This window comes from Dunckerocampus dactyliophorus, chromosome 2 (assembly GCF_027744805.1).
Source record: "Dunckerocampus dactyliophorus isolate RoL2022-P2 chromosome 2, RoL_Ddac_1.1, whole genome shotgun sequence".
Taxonomy (NCBI): Eukaryota; Metazoa; Chordata; class Actinopteri; order Syngnathiformes; family Syngnathidae; genus Dunckerocampus; species Dunckerocampus dactyliophorus.
In genome coordinates this window covers 7,553,661-7,577,447 of record NC_072820.1, presented here as the reverse complement: position 1 = coordinate 7,577,447, position 23,787 = coordinate 7,553,661, and the positions used below count along the sequence as shown (strand labels likewise).

Below are 23,787 nucleotides of genomic sequence, written 5' to 3'. Positions count from 1 at the left end.
GCTGTGGCATGACCTTAAAACGGTACTTCATGCTGGAAAACCCTCCAATGCGGCTGAATTACAACAATTCCGCAAAGATGAGTGGCCCAGAATTCCTCCACAGCGCTGTAAGGGACTCATTGCAAGTTATCACAAACGCTTGACTGCAGGTGTTGCTGCCAAGGGTGGCCCAACCAGTTATTAGGGTTTTTTTAGGAGGCAATCACTTTTTCACACAGGGCCATGTAGGTCTGGATTGTTTTTCTCCCTTAATAATAAAAAGTTTCATTTAAAAACTGCATTTTGTGTTCAGTTGTGTTGTCATTGACTAATACTTAAATTAGTTTGATGATCCGAAACATTTAAGTGTGACAAACATGTGAACACTTTCGTCACACCACTGTAACCGAAGATCAATATGCTTCAGTGGAAAGTCACTGGAAAAGCAACACTCAGTTATTTAACATGCATGTGATTATTGTGTCACATCTTCAATGCAACTTTGCACTTTTTTAACTGGGGCTGCACGCACATTTGCTAAACAGATCAATAAACTCAGGGAATAATATAAAATAGTTTTGATGGTTTAAGGATTTTTAGATAATGCAGGCGGTCAGTGACGCGCAGTGAGGTTGCTGGAGAGGCACTGACTCCTTTAGATTTAAAAAAAAATGTTAATACTCATGAAGAGGATAATAAGAAAAATAAGAATAATTCACTTTGGTTAAAAAATGTTTTCAAATTGTTTTCAAACACTTCTTAGACCCGTTTATTTATTTATTAGAATTAACATATACTACATTTATTAGCATTTTATTTGTATATGAAGTACATGCACCCTATCCTTCTCCAGGAAAAGCTCTGAAACTTTGGTGTAAAAGTCTGATCACCTTCCGGTGAGCTTGGGTATATAATCCGTCTTCTTGGCAGTCCAATTCATTCATTCATTCATTCAGCAGAGCACAAAAATATCTTGCATTTGATTTGCTGCTCGCCAGCTGGTGCTGCTGCTGTCAAAAAAACCCTGGCTGGCTTTTACTCTCTAAAGAAGGACAAGCACCTTCCAGCTCAAGCATTTTGTTATCCAGCTAGCAAGAATAATGCCGTCACATGTACATTAAGGGAGAATCATAAGAATAATAAATCAAAATGATACTACTTGTATATTTACACTCCATAGAATCACTTGTATATCTGATATTCCGTACCCAACCTTCTCAACACGATATCGCCATGAAAGCATAAACATCTTTGAGCTAAAAAGTAAAAATAACATCAACGCCATATGAATGACACGATGCTGCTTGGTGGTCTACGCACCCACTTTCCCCCTTTCCATGTTGCACAAGGATTCCTGAGAAGAACAGCACATAAATTGTAGCTGTCAGGCAAGCCATGTGAATCTTCCACACCATCTTGCAAAGAGTGGCACGCATCCAGCGCTGGAGGGAGCGTCAAATTTTCAGAGCAACGCACACACACACACACACACACACACACACACACACACAGCACACAGCTTAAACATTAACCAGAATTTTTGATACCGTCACTGCAGAAGGGCGCAGTTTGCACCCAGATGTTTCTTCTTCACAGCATGATTGACAGCAACAAATGTTAGGTTATTGGATAAATTGTGTTTGCAAAGCTACACTGAGCACATCACTGACTTCAAGGAAAATGAGGGAAGTTGATGGAATCAGCCATTTTGCAGTCCTTAAACGCTATTTTCACATGGTGTACGATGATAGATATTTAGCAGAAACACCCACGAAGCAGCGTAAACGATGCCCTTGCCACTGACAGTCACCGGCTTGCACCCGATCATAGCGTACTGTGATATTTACACTATGGTCGCCTGCTTTGGCTGTGACCTCTGCTTAAGGTCAAGGGTGAGTCTGTGGCTTGGATGTGCAAAGAATGTTCAACAGAACGCAGCTGAACCTGACAGTGATTTACAAACCATGCTACATTAAGGCATTGACCACACTTATGGATGTATATTATACTGTATATAATGTGGGGTTATATGTTTACTGTTATTGCAGGCAAAACATTTATGTCAGGGCCAGGGGGGTAGCTGACATTGTGTAATGAGTATTTTATGGGATAAGATTAAGACTTAAGTCTAAACAGAACGTCTGTGGTTTCGAACGCAGTGCAGTCATGGAAAAAATGATTAGACCACCCTTGCTTCTTCAGTTTCTTCTTCATTTTAATGTCTGGTACGACGAAAGGTATATTTGCTTGGACAAATATAATGTTGACAAATAAAATAGATCATATTGGACACAACATGACTTTTAAATGTCAATACATAATAAAAGTAATAGTGTTCTATTCACGTGGAGTAATTTGGCCCCATAACTATAGCAGCTGGTGTGTGTTAGAAGTAAAACAGAAGGCGTTCAAGGTGGGTCCTACAATGATTAATAAGGCACGTGATGGCAGCGGACACGAAAGGTCACGATTGTTCATGGATATATGTTATCCATATATCAAATTATCTGTGTACCTGAAATTGTGCGCAATTGATATTATCATCACTATATCTCCATAATGTAACAATTACGACCATGGGATTTCCATTGTACCAACAATAACAATTTCAGAATATACATAGTATAGAGCAGTGGTCCCAAACCCTCGGGCCGTGGCCTAGTACCGGACCGTGGGTCATTTGGTACCGGGCCGCACAGAAAGAAAAAATAATTTCCATTATTTAATTTTTTTTTACGTTTTATTTTGAAAAGTGGCCGGATTCTCTCTGTTACATCCATCTCACTTGACGCATGTCCATTGTGCGTGTGCTAACTTTAGCTCATGCCGCACAGATAGACTACTACTGTATTTTTACCATTTTTCTTTCACCTCATATTTGGTCTCAAATGCTGATACTATGTGGGAATGCATAAAGGTAAGTTTTGATGACTTATTGAGTGCTAATGTGCGCATTTGTCTCAAGTGAATTCATGCTAGCACACTGCCTTTTACCACACACGTCAAACAGCCATGTAATCATCTCTCTGGAAAAACTTGGCTGGAACTTGAACTGGCGGATGGTGGGTCGACATTCATTTTGTGCTTTTAATTTGATGTTATTCATGTCTTAGTTTTACACAATACATAATAAATAAGATCAATTAGATCGCCATAATGTACGCTGCCCAAGACGATAGTTAGGGCAAGACACTACACTGCATGAAAGGATCGCTGCGGACTGCAATAGCGCTAGCCGCAGGTGATCGGCTTTTGTGATTGGCATTAAAAGGCATTTATCGGCATATGCCGATCACATGATTTTTCACAGAAATCGGCCGATACTGATTGGTGGCCGATCGATTGGAGCATCCCTAATGCAAAGCCGTTATCTTTTTGCTCCACTGTCACACACTTGTGGTGGTATCATCTGTAGCCACACCTGCCTTGGGAGAAACTCGTCGAGACGTGTCGACGTTTATACTCCAGTGTGGGCAACACAAACTCATTCCTAAATGTCGAAACAACGTGAGCTTTTCTTCTGAACTGCTCATCTTCAGCACAAAGACGTTTTCCTGACCTTTTCATTTATCCTACTTAGTGCCGTCAGTTGAATGTGGATGCGTACAAACCACGGTGGCCGGTTAGCATGTTGGCCACACAGTCAGAAGATCGGGAAGATCTGGGTTTCAATCTCCGTTGGGCATCTCTGTGTGGGCATCCCCGTGTGGCCGTGGGTTTTCTCCGGGTACTCCGGTTTCCTCCCACATTCCCACATGGTTAACTCCAAATTGTCCATAGGTATGAACGTTAGTGTGAATGGTTATTTGTCTATATGTGCCCTGTGACCAGTCCAGGGTGTACCCCGCCTCTCGCCCAAAGTCAGAAATACCCCCTAATGAGGATAACCGGCATAGAAAATGGATGGATGCGTAGGAACCACCTTCACACTCATCACATGCTGACCATATGGCCTTCATGAGAGAAGTTGGTGGTCATCCTCCAGTCAGGAGTGTTGCTTCCATTCCTTCTATGCCTTCTTGGTAAAGAAAAAAAATCCTCATCAACTGAGGATTTTCTTTGATTAGCCGTCCAAATCTATTTGAAGTAATACAAATGTTGTGATATAGCTATGGAAAATCTATTTCGCCTTTGCATGCAATTGACCAACCAAACTCTAAGTTTGCTCAATGCACAAACATCAATGTACAATGCGATCTGTTCCAAGACACACATTCCAATGAACTGTGACATTTTGATGCAGAGCATGATGTCCTCCATTGGGAAACTGAGCCACAGACGACTGAGGAAGATGAAGATGAAGGTGATGGAGTGGCCAGGTATGTCTGCAGACCTGAACCCAATTGGGGCAACCTCAGTGGAAGGTGGAGCAGCATATAAGTTATTATAAGTGATAACATGTTAAATGCAGGATGTGAACGAATAATCAGAAATTGATGAAACATGGAAAAGGGGAAGGGTTAATAAATAAGACTGCTGTTCAGACATGATGCATTGTGCGAGTGTAAATCCGAAACAAATAAATTATGACCATGATCGCGGACAACAACCCGTGCAGCTCTGGTGAATTCCATGCCCAAGAGGATTAAGGCTAGGGTGACCAACCGTCCTGTTTTCCCGGGTCATGTCTTAGTTTTCTCATCCTGTCCTAGACATCATGTTTTTTTGTTTAGAAAGTGATGAAAATGTCCTGGCTTTCAATGTTTTTCATTGGGCCATGAAATTGAGCAGCGTTTTGAATTAACGTGAACCAAAACCCGCAAAATGCCAAAGAAAACGCAAAATATATGCACGGAGTTAATTCCCTGACGCTTGCCGAGATGAAGCCTTGTAAAATTGGGGCTGTCTTGCGCAACGACGGTTTAAATTTCCATGTTCCCACGACTTTAGAGGACACATTCTTCCGCAAAATATTGGTTACATTCCAAAACTTAACAACCATTTGATCGTGTGACCGTTTTGAACGTTCTTTCTTTGGAATTTTGTAATATAGCAATTTTCTATCCATACAGAGGATGCATACTTTACATGTATTGAAAGTATGAAGCATCTTTAAATAAACTTCAAGTATCATTTGATTTTTCTCATTGCCGGGCTGAGTGTTGTGGTCATCGGTAATCAAAATATGGTCACCTTAATTAAGGCAGTGCTAGAGAACAATGGTGCTTAAATAAAATATTGACACCAGGGACACAATTTAGACATGTTCACTGTGAGTTGTACTCACTTACGTTGCCAGCTGTTTCGACTATAATGGCTGTGTGTAGACTTATTTTCAGAGGACAGAACGGTCACTCCTCGCCAGTTTGCGGTTCAAATTTTCACTGATTTTCAAAAATACATAAATTAATAAATCATGTTGTTTCGTGATTGAATATAAATATATTGAAATATAAAATATGCACATTCCAGCAAATTTTACACATTTCTTGCCTAAGTTAAGCATGTTAAGGCATAAAAATGGCTAAATTAACTACAATACAAATATAAGGCATTCATAAGACACATTCAAAGACGCTGTGAATGATATGTAGTATTCTACACGGGCCAATAGGTGTCAGTAATGTTATTGTAATGTTCGGTGAGACACACAAGCACCAAACTTAATCGCCAGAACAACAGGCTTTCTTCGTAGGTAAGAATTATCTCACAACAGGCACAATAAACCCTAATAAAAATCCCTAATAAAAACACAGGCTACACAGGCTATGCCAATCTGAAACTTTAAATCTGAACCCCCAATGTCACTTCCTGTCCGCCCGCCATTCAGCTTCCCTACGGAACACATTTACTGCAACACATACAAGCAAAAGTCTTATTTATGTCTCAAATGGCTTATTTTCTCATATTATGTCTACTATATTGGGTGTAAAGGTGACTGTGGGGGTGTTAGGTCATGTCTGGTGGGCTCTAATAATTTAGGAGGTCGTAAAAATATTCCATTTATAAATAGGGAATAGTACTTTGCGGAAATTCACTTATCGTGGTCGGGCCTGGAACTACTTGATAGCAATATTACTGTAAATCTACTGTTATTCAAGATGTACTCTGACTACTCTAAAGTACATTTTTGTGAGATACTGTAAGTAATGCATTGGACACTTTAGCAAAGTGTTTTGTAGGCTGAGACAACATTACACCACAGCACACTAAACACACACGCACATCTATTTTCACAGCCCGGAATGCTAAAACACTAACTTATTGTGTCGTTTTGAAAAACAACTGCTGTTTTTAAATGTCATAAAAATGACCCCTCCTCCACCATTTAGAAAAAGTTGAACAAACACACAGAAGATAGCCAGTTACCTTCTGGCACCATCCAGGACCACTGTTTACATTTCAGTGACATTACACAACAGCCCAGCTCGCTTTGTGAGGCGTTTCTCCAGAGATTCTGGGAGCAGGGGCAGCTTTTTTTTTTTTTTTGCCATGTCAGTGAATGTTGAGGCGAAAGGGAGAGCTTTCGGATACGCACACGGACGTGTGAGCCTGCTGTCGTAGAACGAGCTTGTTGAGGAAAAATACATCACTTCATTCATTTTCCTCGCCCAAACTTTCCCAGCTCTTCTATTACGACTCACGGTTCCAAACCTCAGCCCCTGGAGAAGCGCCCAGGAAAACATCAGTAACATTCCTCGGCTTCTCACATGCATGCACACATATACACACACGCACACACACACACGGGCGCACAGAAGCATACGCACGCCACGCCTCCCCCTGTTTATGCACAGAGCGCCCCACGAACCAATCCTGCAGGCTTTGCTGTAAAACAACAGGGGAATCAGCCATATTGACATGGTGTACCCTGGTACTTTTCCACAGTGAAAGGGGCGGGTGGTGTTGCAATGTGTTTTTGTTTGTTTTGTGCATTTATTGCTTCACATTCCATACAGTCAAGGTGTACGATGATCAATTCCTCATGGAGTGAAACTTTTTTTATCGAACACACACTGGCTGCTGCTTAACGTCTGAACCTTTTTACTCATTTCGATAGAAGATTACTTGATAAAACAATAGAAAATAAGGGACATCGCACCAAAAAGGAAGCAAAAAATAAGGCAACCAACGTGTCTTCATTGTCCAAAGTGCATTTGCAGCAAGCAGCTCGTTTTTTATCGGGCCTCTGCATGTTCTAAAAATGAAATTAATTCATTATTGAGATATACTATCAGAGATTACACTACTTTGGATTGTCACTTATAACACAAAGCTAACATGCTGATGTTTTTAATGCACAACTGTATCAAAGTGGCCCAATTTTCCTCTGTGCGACCCTCGATGGTGACAGTTTGGACACCCCTGATGTAGAGTATGTTAAGTGAATGTAATAATGCACGTAAAGTAGCCTGTTCATTCTTCTGCACTGACGGCCATGGCACTTGAAGGCCATGCTGTATCAGGTGAAGATATGAGTTGTACATCATTTCAAGGAACATATCACCAACGCCAAGCATATGCAATTTCAAGCATAACTTCAACTGCGCCAATGCAAGTTCGTCAACAGCGGAAAACATGTCTTAAAGTGTTTTCAAAACAACTGTAATCATATAGAGCACATTATATCAATAAAAACTGTTGTCCAGCATGAATGATTGTTTTTCCTATGTATGGAAACTTATGGCTCCCCCTGTATATTATATTGATTGTGGCACTCTTGAGTCCGACAAGAGATGGTCATAGTCGCTTCAGCTTTTTTAACTGGTCAAGCATTATCCAACCCTAAACTCGCAATGAGCTTGTCCTACAGAGAAATGAACGGTAGGGTCACTCCATAGAACCTTTACTATAATCACAGTGAAAACACAAAAATGACAGCACAACATGTAAGAGGAAAGTAAACACATAAAGGGCAACTACTGCTACTATGGGGAATAATAAACAACAACTATGTTAACTCTAAACACGTAACTTTGGCAGCTTTTTAGAAAAGAAGTGCCGCAAGGCATGCTGGGAAGCGATTCGATTTTTAGTAATCCCTCGTTTATCAGGGCTAATGGATTCCAGACCCGATCGTGATAAGTGACTTTCCGTGAAGTAGTATTCCTTATTTCTAAATCAAATACTTTTATGCTTAGAGCATAGAAAACCTGTTTACCACTTTCTAAATATGGTTTTAACATTAGAGCCCTGTAGACATGAACTAACAGCCCTATAGTCACCTTTACACTCGTATTACCCAATAAAGTAAAATGAATAAGAGTCAATAAGCCATTTCAGAAATGGCTTATTATTATTATTATTATTATTATTATTATTATTATTATTATTATTATAGAAATGTCTTCCCTAGGGGAGCTGAGTGGAGGTGGACAGGAAGTGTGTATGTATGTACTTTATTTATCCCACAGCGGGGAAATTTACTAGTGACGTCGGAGGTTCAGAGATAAGTTAGCTTAGCATGGGTTACTGCCACAGCGGTAGCTCGTGTTTTTATTAGGGATTTTTATTCAGGATTATGGTGCCTGTCGTGAGATAATTCAAACCTGCAATAAAAGCCTGTCGTTCCGGCAATCGAGTCTGGTGTTTGTGTGTCTCTCCTAACATTACGGTAACATTACTGACACCTAGTGACCTGTGCAGAATACTACATATCATTCACAGCGGCTTTGAATGCGTCTTCTGAACGCCTTATGTGTGTGTTTTAGGTCATTTAGAAATTTTTAGAAATGGAAAGAATTGATTTAGGCAAAAATATATGTAAAAATTTGCTTCAATATGCATATTTATTTCTAATAATAGACAAAGCACAGTGCCCTGCGATTGGCTGGCGACCAGTCCAGGGTGTACCCCGCCTGTCGCCCGAAGTCAGCTGGGATAGGCTCCAGCATACCCCCGCGACCCTAATGAGGATGAAGCGGTATAGAAAATGGATGGATGGATGGACAAAGCACAAAACAGCATGATTTATTAAACTGTGAGTGAAGCCGCAAAATACGAACAGCCAAGTGGCGGTTGCTGACTAGAAAACCAGAACTAAAACTAGAAAAACAATGCAAAATGCTGAATTCAAAACCTAGACGGAAAACTAAAATCTTCTTGTGGAAAAAGAGAGCAGGTGAGCAGCACTTCTAGCAGGGAAGGATGAGGTGCTGTAACAGTGTGAATAAGAACAACAACTTAACACACAGGATTTGATGAGCATTATATCGCAAGGGTTAGCATGTTAGCCACACAGTCAGGAGATCTGGAAGATCTGCATGTTCTCCCCGTGCGTGGGTCTTCTCCAGGTACTCCGGTTTCCTCCCACATTCCGAAAACATGCATGTTAGGTTAATTGGAGACTCTAAATTGCACATGGGTTTGAATGTGTTTTTCTCTTTGTGCCTTGCGATTGGCTGGTGACCAGTCCAGGGTGTACCTCTCGCCCAAAGTCAGTGAGGATAAGCGGCATAGAAAACAGATGGATGGATGAATATGTCGCAAGGGCTGACTGGTCTATTATGAAACAGCAACATTTGCACTCGGGTGCTGAGCCTGCCAGTGGAAACCACAAATATGAATAATGAGAGAGGTTCCTGTTTGATGAAGCTCATGGAAACTTCTATTTAATTGTTCTATAAATGACACTTCTCTATAATCATATGGAAACATAAACACTCATATGTGGCCATACTTGGTGCAGAGCACCAACCAGAGAATAATAGCCGCGGTATCATTTCATTCTGATGTTATACGGTATGTCCTTGAAATGACTTTGAATAACCTTAATAATTAAAAAATGGCATTACTGAGTTGACTGAAACAGGAAATTGTTTTTATGCTCAACAATCAATTTTATTGTAAAATGCTACTTTTCATGGTACATGAATGTAATAAGGAGATTAGAATGGTTGCCACTGCTGTGGCGACTAATTTTAGTGGACCAGACAAGACAGCTCCCCTGTTGTGTTAGCAAAATAAATTCATTATTAATGGTATACAACAGTACGCTTAATATTACTTCTACACAGGGGCAAATGTGCAGCAACGTCTAAACACAGAAATGATCTAAAACCAAAAACACAAACAATCAATTGACAGCCCTAGTTTTGTTGTGTTTGTGTGTTTTTGGTCTTGGATGATTTCTGTATTTGGAGCGTTTGGACGTGACAGTTAGGGCGTTACAGCATGCACAGTGTTGCTTGGGTTATCGCGGGGGATAAAATACCCGCAAAAGTAAGGCCGTAAAAATCCTCACCATACACTTTATAGACTTTTGTCAGACAGGCAATAACGTTTTCTCAAATTTCTCTCTTGTTTAAACACTTTCAAAAAAGTTCAAACCTCTGTTTGAACTTTAATGATCAATTTAATGACACAAGAAACTATAAAGTCTGCGGCCGTGCTTTTTCGTCCTGGCGCAGTTCCGCTGTCCTGTAGCGTTTCTGTATTCTTGTTAAAACATTTTGCTGCAGTACTCCTCCTGTTGCAGTCCTCCTCCTTCGGACCGAAGAAGCATTTATTTACAAGCTAGCAAGCAAGCAAGCTAGCGATGACACAGGAGACAAGGCAGGGCGGCACGAAGGAGATTGATTGACAATGGTCTACAGCCAATCAGTACGCAGAAAACAATGGGCGGTGCAGACAGACGAGAGAAGGAAGAAAGAGACACTCAACTTTGCACAATTCTTCTTAAAGAACTATACGCTGTAATAAAAAATAGAAGCACTAAAACAAAATCTGCGAAACAGCAAATCCGGGAAAGGCAAACCGCGATAGAGCGAGGGAACGTTGTATATAAAACCTTGTTTTTGTAGGCGGCATAGGTGTGTCCCATTACGTGCAGTAATGAGTCATTTTGATCTGTTTTTATACCTTTCGAACACACAGAAAAGACAAGAGCATGTGTGTTCATGTCTTGCATAAGGATTGTGGATGATGGGCAACATTCCCAAAAAAGTGCAGTTTCTCTTTAAGGCAGCATTGCCACTTATGTGAAGCATCAGGGTTGCATGAAGAATTGCGCAACGCAAAGGCAACATACCAGCAGCAATTCAACTCCCTGTAAGTCTCAGACAGATGTAATTAGAGCAGCTTAAAGTAAAAAAAAAAAAAAAAATGCACAGCTCACATGGCCTTTCCATACTTACCAGAGTGTTTCAACACTGTGAACATGCGCTGCAGCAGCAGCTGCTGGAAAAGACACTGAGCTCCACGTTATAAATAAACAAGGCAGGTAGTTGTTGGGCTCGTTTACTGAGATCACAGAACCTTGTTTGTTCCCAATCAGATGCAGTGTGGCGGCGAGGATACATTTTAGAAAAATTTGCAAACATGCCTTTTTTTTTTTTTCTTTTTTTTGGGGTTGTTTCTTTGATTTCTTTTTGCCCCAAATTCAAGTGCAAGTTTCTGGTGGAGCAGAAAGGAATAACTGCCTCCTCGCTCTGGCTATACATGTGAGGAGACCAAACTAGTTTCAGAGTCATATTTTACTGACGGGACCTTTGATCCCTGTCAGGCAACCATGCGCCTGGGTCATGTTTTGGGACAGGCACATTGATATCCGTCTGAGTCGAGGTTCTGGGTCAGTCGAGTTCATTGGAGGGGGCCGAGCGCTCTTGTTAACACACGCCAACCACCAGAAGTTTGCTCCAGGGGTTGGTTTGCTTAATTCCATGCAGAGCTGTCACATGCATGCTATTGGCTATTACGTAAATAAAATAAAATTTAATTGATTTTTAAGGAAAAAGGGGGAAAAAAATCAAACATGGCGTGTTTTCCTGTTGGGTATTTTCCCCTCTTGCTATATTTGTCATCATTGGTTTATTTAGGTGACCAGTCCAGGGTGTACCCTGCCTCTCGCCCAACGTCAGCTAGGATAGGCTCCAGCATACCCGTGACCCTAGTGAGGACAAGCGGCATAGAAAAAGGATGTATGGATGGATGGATGGATGGCGTTTATTCAGGTCATAAGGTACACAACATCGGCCGCACGGTTACCTAGTGGTTAGCATGTTGGCCACAGTCTGGAGATCGGGAAGATCTGGGTTCCCGTTTCCTCCCTCATTCCAAAAACATGCATGTTAGGTTAATTGGAGACTCTAAATTGTCCATAGGTATGAATGTGAGTGTGAATGGTTGTTTGTCTATATGTGCCCTGCCATTGGCTGGCCAAAGTCAGCTGGGATAGGCTCCAGCATTCCTCCGGCTCCCCAGTGAGGATAAGCGGCATAGAAAATGGAAAATGGATGGATGGGTTCACAACATATATTATAGAAACTAATGAAGCTTTCCAGTAATATACAGTCGTCTCTTCACTTTGTCACGGTTTTTCAAAATGAATTAGTTATGGCTGTTTCGTGGTTGAATACGGCCTATTTTTAGTCATAAATATGCATATTTGAGCAGATTTTAGCATGATCTTGGCCTAAAGTAAGCATTTTCACAAAAAAAATGGCCAAATGAACAACAATACAAATATAAGGCACCAGACGACGCATTCAAAGACATGATATGTAGTAGTTTACACGGGTCAGTAAGTGTCAGTCATGTTACATTGATGGGATAATAGCCGCCACAGGAAGTACACTGTCCAGAAAAACACAACAACAAACTCTCCCAGCGCCAACGAGTCTATGTTGTGTTATTTATGTCGAATATGTCTTATTTTCTGTTATTATGTCTACTATATCGAGGGATTACAGGGGTGTAATGTCAGGTCTCTAATAATGTCCCAAACTGTATTTAGAAGTTCGTAAACAGGTTTTCTATGCGGTGACTATAAAAATATTCAATTTATTAATAAGGAATCCTACTTTGTCGAAATTTGCTTATCATGGTCGGGTTTGGAACCAATGAACCGCAGCATAAAACCAGAATAACAAGCATAAAAATGATTTGTTTGACAGCACTAATTGGACTGAACAATACTCAGAATAATGGGAAAGTCCCCTAACTCTAAGTGGGATCAATTGTGAAATTGTATTTTGGAGTATATGAAGTACTGTATGGTGTGTCATGTGATTGGCAGGGTGTGCCCCCTCTCTCGCCCAAAGTCAGCTGGCTACAGCTCCCCTGTGACCAACGGGAACAAGCGGTCTCGAAAATGAAGGGATTTATGTTGACGTGTTACTATTCGGCTGACTTGTGACCCCAATTTTAAGCGTATCGTCCACTCACGTCATTGTTCAGGCAACATAGCTGACCAGACATAAGATGCCATTCATGTGATTTTGCGCTTCAATCACAATAAATGCAGCATCAGATGTGCTGCTCCGTGCAAAAAACATTCACTCATCACCTCGAGCCGCACCACGTTGCTGGAAGAGCTGAACTTATTCCACCTCAGCTTTAGTCGTTTCATTTCTTTTGCTTTTGCATTTTCTGATTGACAAAAAAAAGCTCTGTCTTCTTGCATGTGGGGCGGAGAAAAGATTTTCGTTGCAAAGGAAGAAGAAAAACCCACTCTTGTGCTACTAAAGATAACCGCAGGGGAAAAACATCTAAAGTGAAAACATTAACCAGATATAGACCTTTTAGTTGCCATAGTGACCTGAACGGCAGCATTTGAAACCTGTTGATCTGCACTGCACATTTTCTTTTCACGAAGCGTTAAACCTTCCAGATTCTTTCAAATAAACAAATCACAGGATATTTACACAAGACTCGGACTGACATTTGTCTTTTGTTTGATTTCAAGGTTAGATGGACTTCACTGAGCACGCATGTCCATTAGAAAATACAGAATAAACACAAGACGGTATAACAATCATTTCCACCCACCTGCATAATGAAATAATACTTGAGTCACATCAAAAGTCTACCTTTACAAAGACAGCGATGCTTAATTTTGGCACATATGAATTTCATCAAAGGTTTCTCATTACGGTTGCAGTTTGCAGTGGTGTACAAAACCCACACAACTGCCAGCGCCATAAGGAATATACTGTTAAATTAATACTTGGAAAGTGGTTTCAATCGAGTGTGTAGGTGCACCTTTTATTGTGGTTGGTGAGTGCTTATAAAAAGCTGCGCTACATCATTATCAGCTTTATATAGCACACAGAGGAAATGGTATTTCAATGAACGCTGCCCATTCAAAATCCACTCACGACTGTTGTTTTATTTTATGCAGTATAAACAGTAGTTTATTCCCCATTAAAGGTCATTTGGCTCATGTCTCATTAACACGTGTATTGTGTCATCTTTATTGCACCTGATAATACTTGACAGATATCCATCTGGCGGCGAGGCAGGAAGTGGTGGGAACACAAATGAGAGAATATACCTGCAAGTGGAAAATGGAGCACTTGCTGCACGCACGAGCGCTTTCTTTCAACGGACGATACGTTGTTATGTATTTAGTAATAATATTGGAAAAATATATGAAATCTGATGATAAGCTGGTTAGGGTAATGGTTTTATAGTTGTTTATGTCGTGCTTTACAAAGTCCTGTTAAAATAACATCATGTTTACACAACGGAGAGAAAGAATATTACAAACATTTCAAAGAATGTTGGGGGTTACTTTGATTTTTTTTAAACATTTTTTGTTCATTTTTAAAAAGCTAAAAAAAAATTACATGTATTAATATTCTTTATTCATTCACATTAATATACTTATTATATTTATTTCTACAGTATAAAAGACCAACCGCGACCTGCAAATAGCCCCTTCTTTCTTTCTGACATGCTTGACAAGTTACCTTAAGGAGCATCACATGATCACATTTACACCATTCAACATGTCCGAAAAGGAGTAGGAAGAAGCAGAGCTTATTTAATCCTACTCCTTGGTCTATTTCAGATCACTCATTCACGTTTGACACTTGCATTTAGTCATGTGTTTATATTTTGTCATCAAAAGGTTTGTTCACTTTCTAACACTTGCATCATTTTCTAGATTAGCTTAGTTTACTGCTGAAAGATTAGGGGGGAAAAGTGCAAAATTAATACATCAGTAAAATTAAAAATGCAAATACAAATCTTACTTTTTTTTTCAAAAAATTTTGCTACCAAAAATACTACTAATAAATAAATACAGGACACAAATGTTGTATAATGTATGAACAAATGCAGTATGACTTCTTAAATAATGATAAATAGGCTACACCTGGTTGATATACAAGGTAGATATCACAATGACTGGACTGAAGCCTTGATGTTACTACTAAGATTAGATTTATTGCAATATTAGTATTCAATAAAGAGACTTGACTCTGTCTACTGCGTGAGAGTCTGCGGCCACAAGTTCAACATGTTCTCGTTTTCCTCTCAGTATTTATAACTTGGTCAGCTGACTGTTTGCTCGGAATGTTCCACCGCGCGGGAAGATGGACTCGCCTAGAAAGAACGCATCAAAACCACGTTAAACATATCGCATTCGCCAAAAAAAACAGATCGATAGAAGACGAAAAAAGACCACCTCTTTGTTATGATAACATTTTTGTAGACGATGTCCTGAAATGAGGCGGACCGTGCTACAGAAGTCTCCCCGTCGCCTCCCACATGGTACGGTCCGATGTTGAAATTCCGAGAATTGAGCGGCTCAGTTTCTTAGAACTGGATTCACAGAAGTGGAGTGGCTCGGATTTTCGAGGAAACTTTTTTACAAGGTTAGTTTTTTTTCTTGCCTTCCCTTTTCTCTCCTCACTTGGGCTGGGACACAACGTTAGCAAGGCGCAGGACCTTCGCCTGGGTGCTCCCCCAGCTGACTACTATTTTCTATTTCTATACGTTATGTTTGTTGTAGCTGGAAAGAACCTTAATAGCAGCTTAATAGTTACGGTCTGGAACACTTTGTGACTTTCTGTTTAGTGCAGAAGCGCGGAAGCGGATTGGCTCATTGACACCTTAAAAGGCTTTTGATAAGTTTGATGAAAGCAGCTCGCGGTTTTGTTTTGCACTTTATAAACTCAGGCTGTGCTAATCATAACCAGATTGGCTCGCCTTGCTTTATCAGTAATGTTTGGTATGCTTACTACCTGACAGCGGAGGCGCAAAAAGTGGCGCAATCGGACTGGTCTTTCTGGTTTGCGCGTCTTATTTATCAGCGTTTGCCTTTACAGTGTTGTGAGTCAGCACTTCAACTTTTTACTAAAAACTCCCTAAGACACACCAGAGGTTGGAGTGAGCAAACGCCATGTAGACAGACAGTCGTGGTGAAACTATGGCGGAGTCCGGACTGGATCTGAACTTGAACGCACCTACGTGCCCCCAAGTTACTGCGCAGCACGATCAAACCTGCCCTTGAATGCAACATTCGTTGTATAGTTCGAGGTGTCTAACTAGTACTAGCAGTAGCAGATCGATATTTTTCCACTTCTCTTCCTTGTTTATTGTCACAACGATCTGTTCAGATATAATGTATGTTAGAGGTGGATGCTACAAATGTATTCCCAGAGTTTGTTAACAATATAGAAATGTTATATACACTATATTATATACACTATATACAACATGATATACAACATACAAAAACACAGATATTTGTCGAAGTAAACATAGATAAATAGCTCATATAGCTCATCACCCTAGTATTGATCTGATACAGACACTGCCCTACTATTGATTTTATCAATATACAGTATAGATCTTCTATTGTAGATACTTCTATATTGTTACAAACTTGGGCATAAGTTCTTGGACACAGGAGGTTTTGGGAGGTAAAAAGCAAAAGGAGTTTTTGCTTTTGTTTACTTATTTTGCACTATATTGTTACATTGTCTTCACTTTTAATAACTAATCAAATAAATTCATGCCATCCATCCATTTCCTACACCGCTTGTCCTCGTTGGAGTCAAAGGTGAGCTGGAGCCTATCCCAGCTGACGTTGGCCGCATATATTAGCATTCACACCTTTGGACAATCTGGAGCAGGGGTGTCCTAAGTGTGGCCTGGGGGCCGTTTATGACCCGCGGCTATTCTTTTATAGGCTCTTGGGACATTCTAAAAATGCAAAAAAAAAAAAAAAAAAAGGTCAGTAATCTTACAAAGAAAGGCAAAATATTAAGAGAGTAAAGTCATAATATTAAGCGAAAAAATTGCACACATTTGAAATATTAAAAGAAATAAAGTTGTTATATGAGACACAAACAAAACAAAAAATAAAGTTGCATTTGTGTAAAATTAGGTTGTAAAAACTTTATAATATTATGACAGTAAAGTGAAAATATTATGATAATAAAGTTATAACATTACAAGAAAAAATGTACAAGGAGAAAGTGGAAATATTTGTAAAAATGTAAGGAGAAAAAATTCATATTAACAATACACACAAAACTGAGATGCAGCCTGTTTTTTTTTTCTTTAAATATAAAACCCGTCTCTGCATATCCACATAGGTATTTTTCAGTATGTGGCTCTCAGAGGAAAAAGCTTCTCTTAACCTAACATGCATGTTTTTCGTTCTTCGATCTCCTCACCGTGAGGTCCTGTGAGAAACACTGCAGTGGTTCTCAATTATTTCCTCTCATACCGCCTTTGTGGCGACATTTGCAACCGAGGTGCTTATATTATATGCAAGTACAGTATACATTAGGTTCAGTTTGTCCTCGGGTTATTGCCGTAGTCAGGAAGTGGTTACTGCCATTGGGATGTGCAATGTGGCAGCCCTGTCTCTGGTTGAGCCTTATTATGCATCATCTGTTCAGGTGGCATGTACATGTCTAAATAGTTCATATTTGGAGGTGTTATATAATAGAAATGAACACTGTCCTCTCTCTGTCACTTTTCGCAGCATGGCCATGACTGCAAATGGGTGCGTTCAATTTACGCGCCACGCAGGGGACATCCTGCTCAACTTCAACCGCCTGCGCAGTAGGAATATCCTGACGGACGTTGCTATCCAAGTGAACGGACAGCATTTTTACGCTCACAAGGCCGTCTTGGTGGCGTGCAGGTATATGCATGCAGCATCACGACCTGTGACGAGGGTGCGGTGAAGGATTCTGACTCCTGTGCTTTCTTTACAGTGGCTTCTTTTATTCTGTCTTCATGAACCCTGAGAATGCAAACCTCAGCGGCATCAGTTTGGACCCCAAAATTGACCCTAAGAGTTTCTCCAACCTCTTGGACTTCATGTACACGTCGTGCCTGAACCTGACAGACAGCATGCTGGTGGGCACCATGAACACCGCCCTCTACCTTCAGATGGAGCATGTGGCTGACACCTGTCACAGGTTCATCAAGTCCAGGTAAGTGTAGCGCACCGTGTGGTGTGTTCATGGAAAGGACGGGTTGCGAAGTTGAGCGAGACTTATGTTGGGGTGTTTTTCCCCAGGCCGTCTTACAACGTGCACGTGGAAGAGGTGCAGACAAGCACGCTACCTTTGGCTGATCAGCTCCCAAATTTCAGACCCATTGACGTGAAAGAGCTGGATGTCAAAAACAGATACACAGCTACCTCGCCCCCTCTTCAGGAGTGCAAGGGTTACAATGTCTTTAGGGGCATCAACACCTCTGGTTCCTATTATGTATATGGTGATCGGAATATCACCGCAGAGAAGCCTGAAGCTTCGCAAAAGATCAGCACCCCTCCCAGAGAATCACCTTTGTCCCACATACAACATATGCAAGTCCCCAGCACCGGCGTGCCTCACAAAGAGTCCACCTCCATCATCACGTACCCCACTTTCCACCCCACTTTAATTCGACCAGCACCTGCCACCCACGCGGAGCAAGGCGGTGTTCGGCACCCTCCTCCTAACTGCCGCGGGTTGTCTCCAGGTTTTGGGAAAGGTGTGATTTGCAGCCCTCAAAGCCCCCTCAGATCTGATTGCCAGCCCAACTCACCCACCGAGTCCAGCAGCAGCAGGAATGCGACCCTGAGCCTCAAACAGCCCCCGGACTGCCCTAAAGAAGCCAAGGTCCGAAATTGGAAGAAGTACAAATTCATTGTTATGAACCAAACCCCTCTGAATGAGGAAGCCGACGTTCGGAGAGGCAGTCCCGAAGGCGGATCCCCTTCACTTAGTCCCTGCAGGGGTGCCGGGGAGCAGAGGGAACCCCAAACGGAAGAAGCAGCCAGCGAGCACAGAGAGGAAATCCCCATGACCGTTGTCAGGTAAAAGTCCACCCACATCTGCACAGAGTAACTTTGTTGAAGTGTTCCTATTCATGAGCGCCCGTCTTTGCACGCAGCCACCGCAAATGCTCCTCCTGTGGCGGTGACAGCCCCCAGGACATGGAGGCCGCTCACCCCTTTCCTGACTCTTACTGCAGAGACTCAAAGTTGTCCCCTTCCAGCTGTGGTAACTACAATCCCGCCCGTGTTGTGCGGAAGACACAAGTGACGTCTAAAACACAACGCATAACAATGACCCATCTTTGCTTACAGAAAGCTCTTTCTTCTGCAACGGCAGCGACGCCAAGTTCATGGAGGAAGACTCCCCCAAAGAGCACACAGCCCAGCTCCACAGAAAGAAGCTGTACAAGTGTGACTGCTGCCAAGCCGCCTTCCGCTACAAGGGCAACCTGGCCAGCCACAAGACCGTTCACACAGGTGAGATGACGGCTTACACCTGGGTCAAAGTCTCCCACTCTGCAGCTACGCAAGATTCATCAACCGCTCGCCTGTTGACCTGCTCGTAGGTGCAAAGCCGTACTGCTGCAACATCTGTGGTGCTCAGTTCAACCGGCCAGCTAATCTGAAGACACACGCTCGCATTCACTCTGGGGAGAAGCCTTATAAGTGTGACACGTGCGGGTCCAGATTTGTCCAGGTGAGAACCTCCTCAGACACACATTAGATGACCAGTCAACAGACAGCAGTGTGTTTAGCGCCGCCCTAGATTAGCGGACTACCGCACAGTCATGTTGAAAAGGGGGACGATACAGATCTCATACAGCATAAGTCCAATGTTTGGACACAACTTGTCATTCAACAGCATGAGAAAGTGTCCAAACCTTTAACTGGTACTGTATTAGGGAGCCTCAACGGAAACACCAAAATACGTCTTAGTCCAAAGTTTGTTGCAACATCAATAACAATTGTGGGTATTTGTTCCCTTAAAGTCCTGCAGGTGACATTGATGTGCGTTGGAAAGTAATGGTGTCTTCTGTGGCCCATGTGACACCACACTCTACAGGGTTTCAAGGACATTTTGTATTTATTTGAAGAGTGGGTTGGTAACCAAGAAACCCAAATTGACTGTAATTATAGCTGGGGCATGTATTTATCTATGCTACAAAAAGGGCGGGGTGTTAATTGGAAACAGGCGATAATCAGACAGAGGCTGTGATTTCCGAAATTTGAAAACTCGCAACTTAATTGGTTACAAACAAAGAATGATTTAAAGTGCATGAGAAAGGGGAAAGGAAAAGCTGCCTGTATTGCGTAATGGGCCAGCTGGCTCTGTATATGACTAAATTACATTAGAAGCAGTCATAATTTGCGTGAAGCAGAATGTCTTATTTATAAAGAGAATATTTGCAAAGTTAGAGCTTAGAAAACATAGTGACGACCTTCTAAATATGCTTTTTAACACTATTAAGAGCCCTCTGGACATGAAATAACACTCCCATAGTCACCTTTACACTCGTATTACCCAATATAGTACACGTAATAATAGAAAATAAGACATGTAAGCATTGGAAGAGTTCTTTGTTGTAGTTTCTTTTTAGGCTTCCAGCAGTGGCTGGTGTCATAACAATGTAACATAATGCAATATTACTGACACCTAGTGACCAGTGTACAATACTACATAGCCCCCGGACTATTCCCATATGTTTTGACTTGCAGTATGACTTGCAGTATATTTGTATTTGAGTTCATTCAGTCATTTTTATGCTTGAAAATGCTTACTTTAGGCTAAACATACGTATATTTCTTACCCATAATAGGCCATAGTCAACTGTGTCAATATTTATTCATATATTTTTGACAACTTGTGACACTGAAATTTGAACTGCGATGTGGCGAGGGACAATCTCACGGAGTTTAAAAAAATCTAAATAAAAAACACATCGAAAGGTTGCCTCGAGTCACAGTGATGCTGACCATGTTTTATTCCACATGGTGCTTCTTTATTTGGATTAATTAATTTTCAATAAACAATTCATTTAACAATCACACATTAATAAGATATGTTGAGTAATTCATTTAATTATATTAATAGTAATGATTAATAGCGTATTTGTTTCTGGTTTTTGATATGTAATTTAAAAAAGTCATTATTACTTGTTTTTCAGGTGGCCCACCTTCGCGCCCATGTGTTAATTCACACAGGAGAAAAGCCATACCCTTGTGAAATCTGCGGAACGCACTTCCGCCACTTACAGACGCTCAAGAGTCACATGCGCATTCATACCGGAGAGAAGCCTTATCATGTAAGTGTGCCAAGTCAGTCTCCTTTCCTTATCCACCGTGTCCTGCCGATCAGAAATAGGAGTAATCCCCTCGCCGCTGTGACCCAGACTGCTAATCCAACTGGGTTATGGAAATTAGCAAGAGGCGGCATTGACCGTCTGTACAACGTGATTCTAAAGTTGCGTCTTTTGCTTTTGTTCCACAGTGCGAAACGTGTGACCTCCACTTCAGACACAAGAGTCAGCTGAGGCTACATCTGCGACAGAAGCACGGCGCCATCACGAACACAAAGGCGCAGTATCGCCCAACGCCCAGCAGCCTGACCTCCTGCTGAGGCCGCTGTAGTACCTTTTCATTGTTTTTTTGCACCATATGATAAATAATATTAGGTTTTTTTAAATCCAAAGAACCATATTTTGTATATATTTTACTATTGGAATATTTTAGAGTGACACGTTTATGCTTGACCACAACTGAATGTACAATTTGAATGTGAATTTGAGCAGATACGTATGTTCCCTGTTGGCAGTCACTTGTAAAACAGCTTGCAAGGACACTTTTGCTTTCAAATACTGTTATAGTATTGCTGCAGTATTGGTACAAGTCATTGGTACGTCATGGAGTCTATTTGTAAATAATGTTTTCACATTGCCATCTGCTGGCAGAGCTTGGGTTTGTTAACATTGGTTTTCTTGCCCTGGTGAGCTTCATACTGAAGGATGGTAGCAAAAAGGTTGTAACTTTTGTTACGTATCATGTGTACATAGACATCTGGCTTTTACAGTATAATCTTTTCTAATACGTTATAAGCCGTCATTGGCATTTTGCACACACGTATTGCTGTTATTCAAAATGTCTTGATACTTATGAAATATATTTTCAAGTGTTTCTAACGTGTTGAACTGTTGTAAAAGGACGTGCCCACTTCTTGATGCATAGTTGATCATTCATTATTTATATTCAAATCTATGCTTGCCCGATTGTCACAATGTTGGTGCTGCCATGTTGTTCTGAGCTAATTGTTAACTTTTGGCTGTATTTGATCCAGTGTATTATAGTGCCTTATATCCAAACATTTTATTGGTTACGGTCCCACACTTATGTTCATGCGATGTACATGTACTTTGTGCTCTTCTGTGTATTCTATTCTATAAGTTTTCCACTGTATGTAGCTCTTAAGATGCAGAAAAGCGAAAACATGCTCAGGAATATTGCTTATGTCTTTGTAACTGCAGAATACATAATATATATATTTATATTTATGAAATAAATATGCATCCTGCAACAACAGCACTCCCATTACACTGCATGTCAAGCTCTTGACTCAAGAGTGACCAAAAGCATGAGAAATCTGTTCCTTTGCATTCACTGAGTGGCATTCATTCATTTGCAATGGGTAAGCGTCGAACTGATGCCCCCTGCTGGATAATCCTTTACACTGCACCAGTTCCCAGGACAGTATGATTTATATACAGACCCAATAACTTCTCTTTAACACAAGACAAGACATTTTTGTGAGAATTATTAATGATACTATATATATATATATATACAGCTCAAAAAAATTAGAGGAACACTTGGAAAACACATCAGATCTAAACCGGGGGAAAAATGATCTCGAATATCTTTCCTGATAATAAGTGGGTGATGTATTAGTAACAAAATGATGCCACATAATTTGATAGAAATGAAAATGATCACCCTATAGAGGGGGGAAATCAAAGACACCCCAAAAATGAAAGTGAAAAAATGATGCAGCACACTAGTCCATTTTGCCAAAATGTCATTGTAGCAACTCAAAATGATTCTCAGTAGTTTGTGTGGCCCCCACGTGCTTGTACGCATGCCTGACAACGTCGGGGCATGCTCCTAATGAGACTACGGACGGTGTGCTGTGGGATCTCCTCCCAGATCTGGACCAGGGCATCCATGAGCTCCTGGACAGTCTGAGGAGCAACCTGGCGGCGCCGGATGGACCTAAACATAATGTCCCAGAGCTGTTCTATTGGGTTTAGGTCAGGTGAACGTGGGGGCCAGTCAATGGTATGAATTCCTTCATCCTCCAGGAACTACCTGCATACACTATCCACATGAGGTCGGGCATTGTCGTGGACCAGGAGGAACCCAGGTCCCACTGCACCAGCGTAGGTTCTGACAATGTGTCCAAGGATTTCATCCCGATACCTAATAGCAGTCAGGGTGCCATTATCTAACCTGTAGAGGTCTGTGCGTCCTTCCAGGGATATGCCTCCCCAGACCATCACTGACCCACCACCAAACCGGTCATGCTGAATGATGTTGCAGACAGCATAACGTTCTCCACGGCATCTCCAGACCCTTTTACATCTGTCACATGTGCTCAGGTTGAACTTGCTCTCATCAGTGAAGAGCACAGGGCACCAGTGGTGTAGTTGCCAATTCTGGTGGTCTATGGCAAATGCCAATCGAGCTCTACGGTGCTGGGCAGTGAGCACAGGGCCCACTACAGGACGTCGGGGCCTCAGGCCACCCTCATGGAGCCTGTTTCTGATTGTTTGGTCAGAAACATTCACACCAGTGGCCTGCTGGAGGTCATT

The 23,787-nt window shown here is 41.4% G+C and overlaps 1 protein-coding gene across 4 annotated transcripts; it reads left to right on the top strand.

Moving 5' to 3' along the window:
* The first annotated feature begins 4,281 nt into the window (after positions 1-4,281).
* bcl6ab (BCL6A transcription repressor b) lies at positions 4,282-22,463 on the top strand. 4 transcript variants are annotated; one of them, XM_054769015.1, is made up of 9 exons: positions 4,282-4,298; positions 17,642-17,803; positions 17,877-18,098; positions 18,185-18,967; positions 19,045-19,154; positions 19,241-19,405; positions 19,495-19,625; positions 21,094-21,231; positions 21,417-22,463. In XM_054769015.1, the coding sequence occupies exons 2-9, from the start codon at positions 17,643-17,645 to the stop codon at positions 21,543-21,545; spliced, it is 1,839 nt and encodes a 612-aa protein (XP_054624990.1). In that variant the 5' UTR covers positions 4,282-4,298; position 17,642; the 3' UTR covers positions 21,546-22,463. The 4 variants fall into 4 exon arrangements, with proteins under 4 accessions (XP_054624990.1, XP_054624989.1, XP_054624988.1 ...); XM_054769014.1 differs by lacking the exon at positions 4,282-4,298 and adding an exon at positions 15,397-15,518; XM_054769013.1 differs by lacking the exon at positions 4,282-4,298 and adding an exon at positions 15,538-17,558.
* The last annotated feature ends 1,324 nt before the right edge of the window (positions 22,464-23,787 follow it).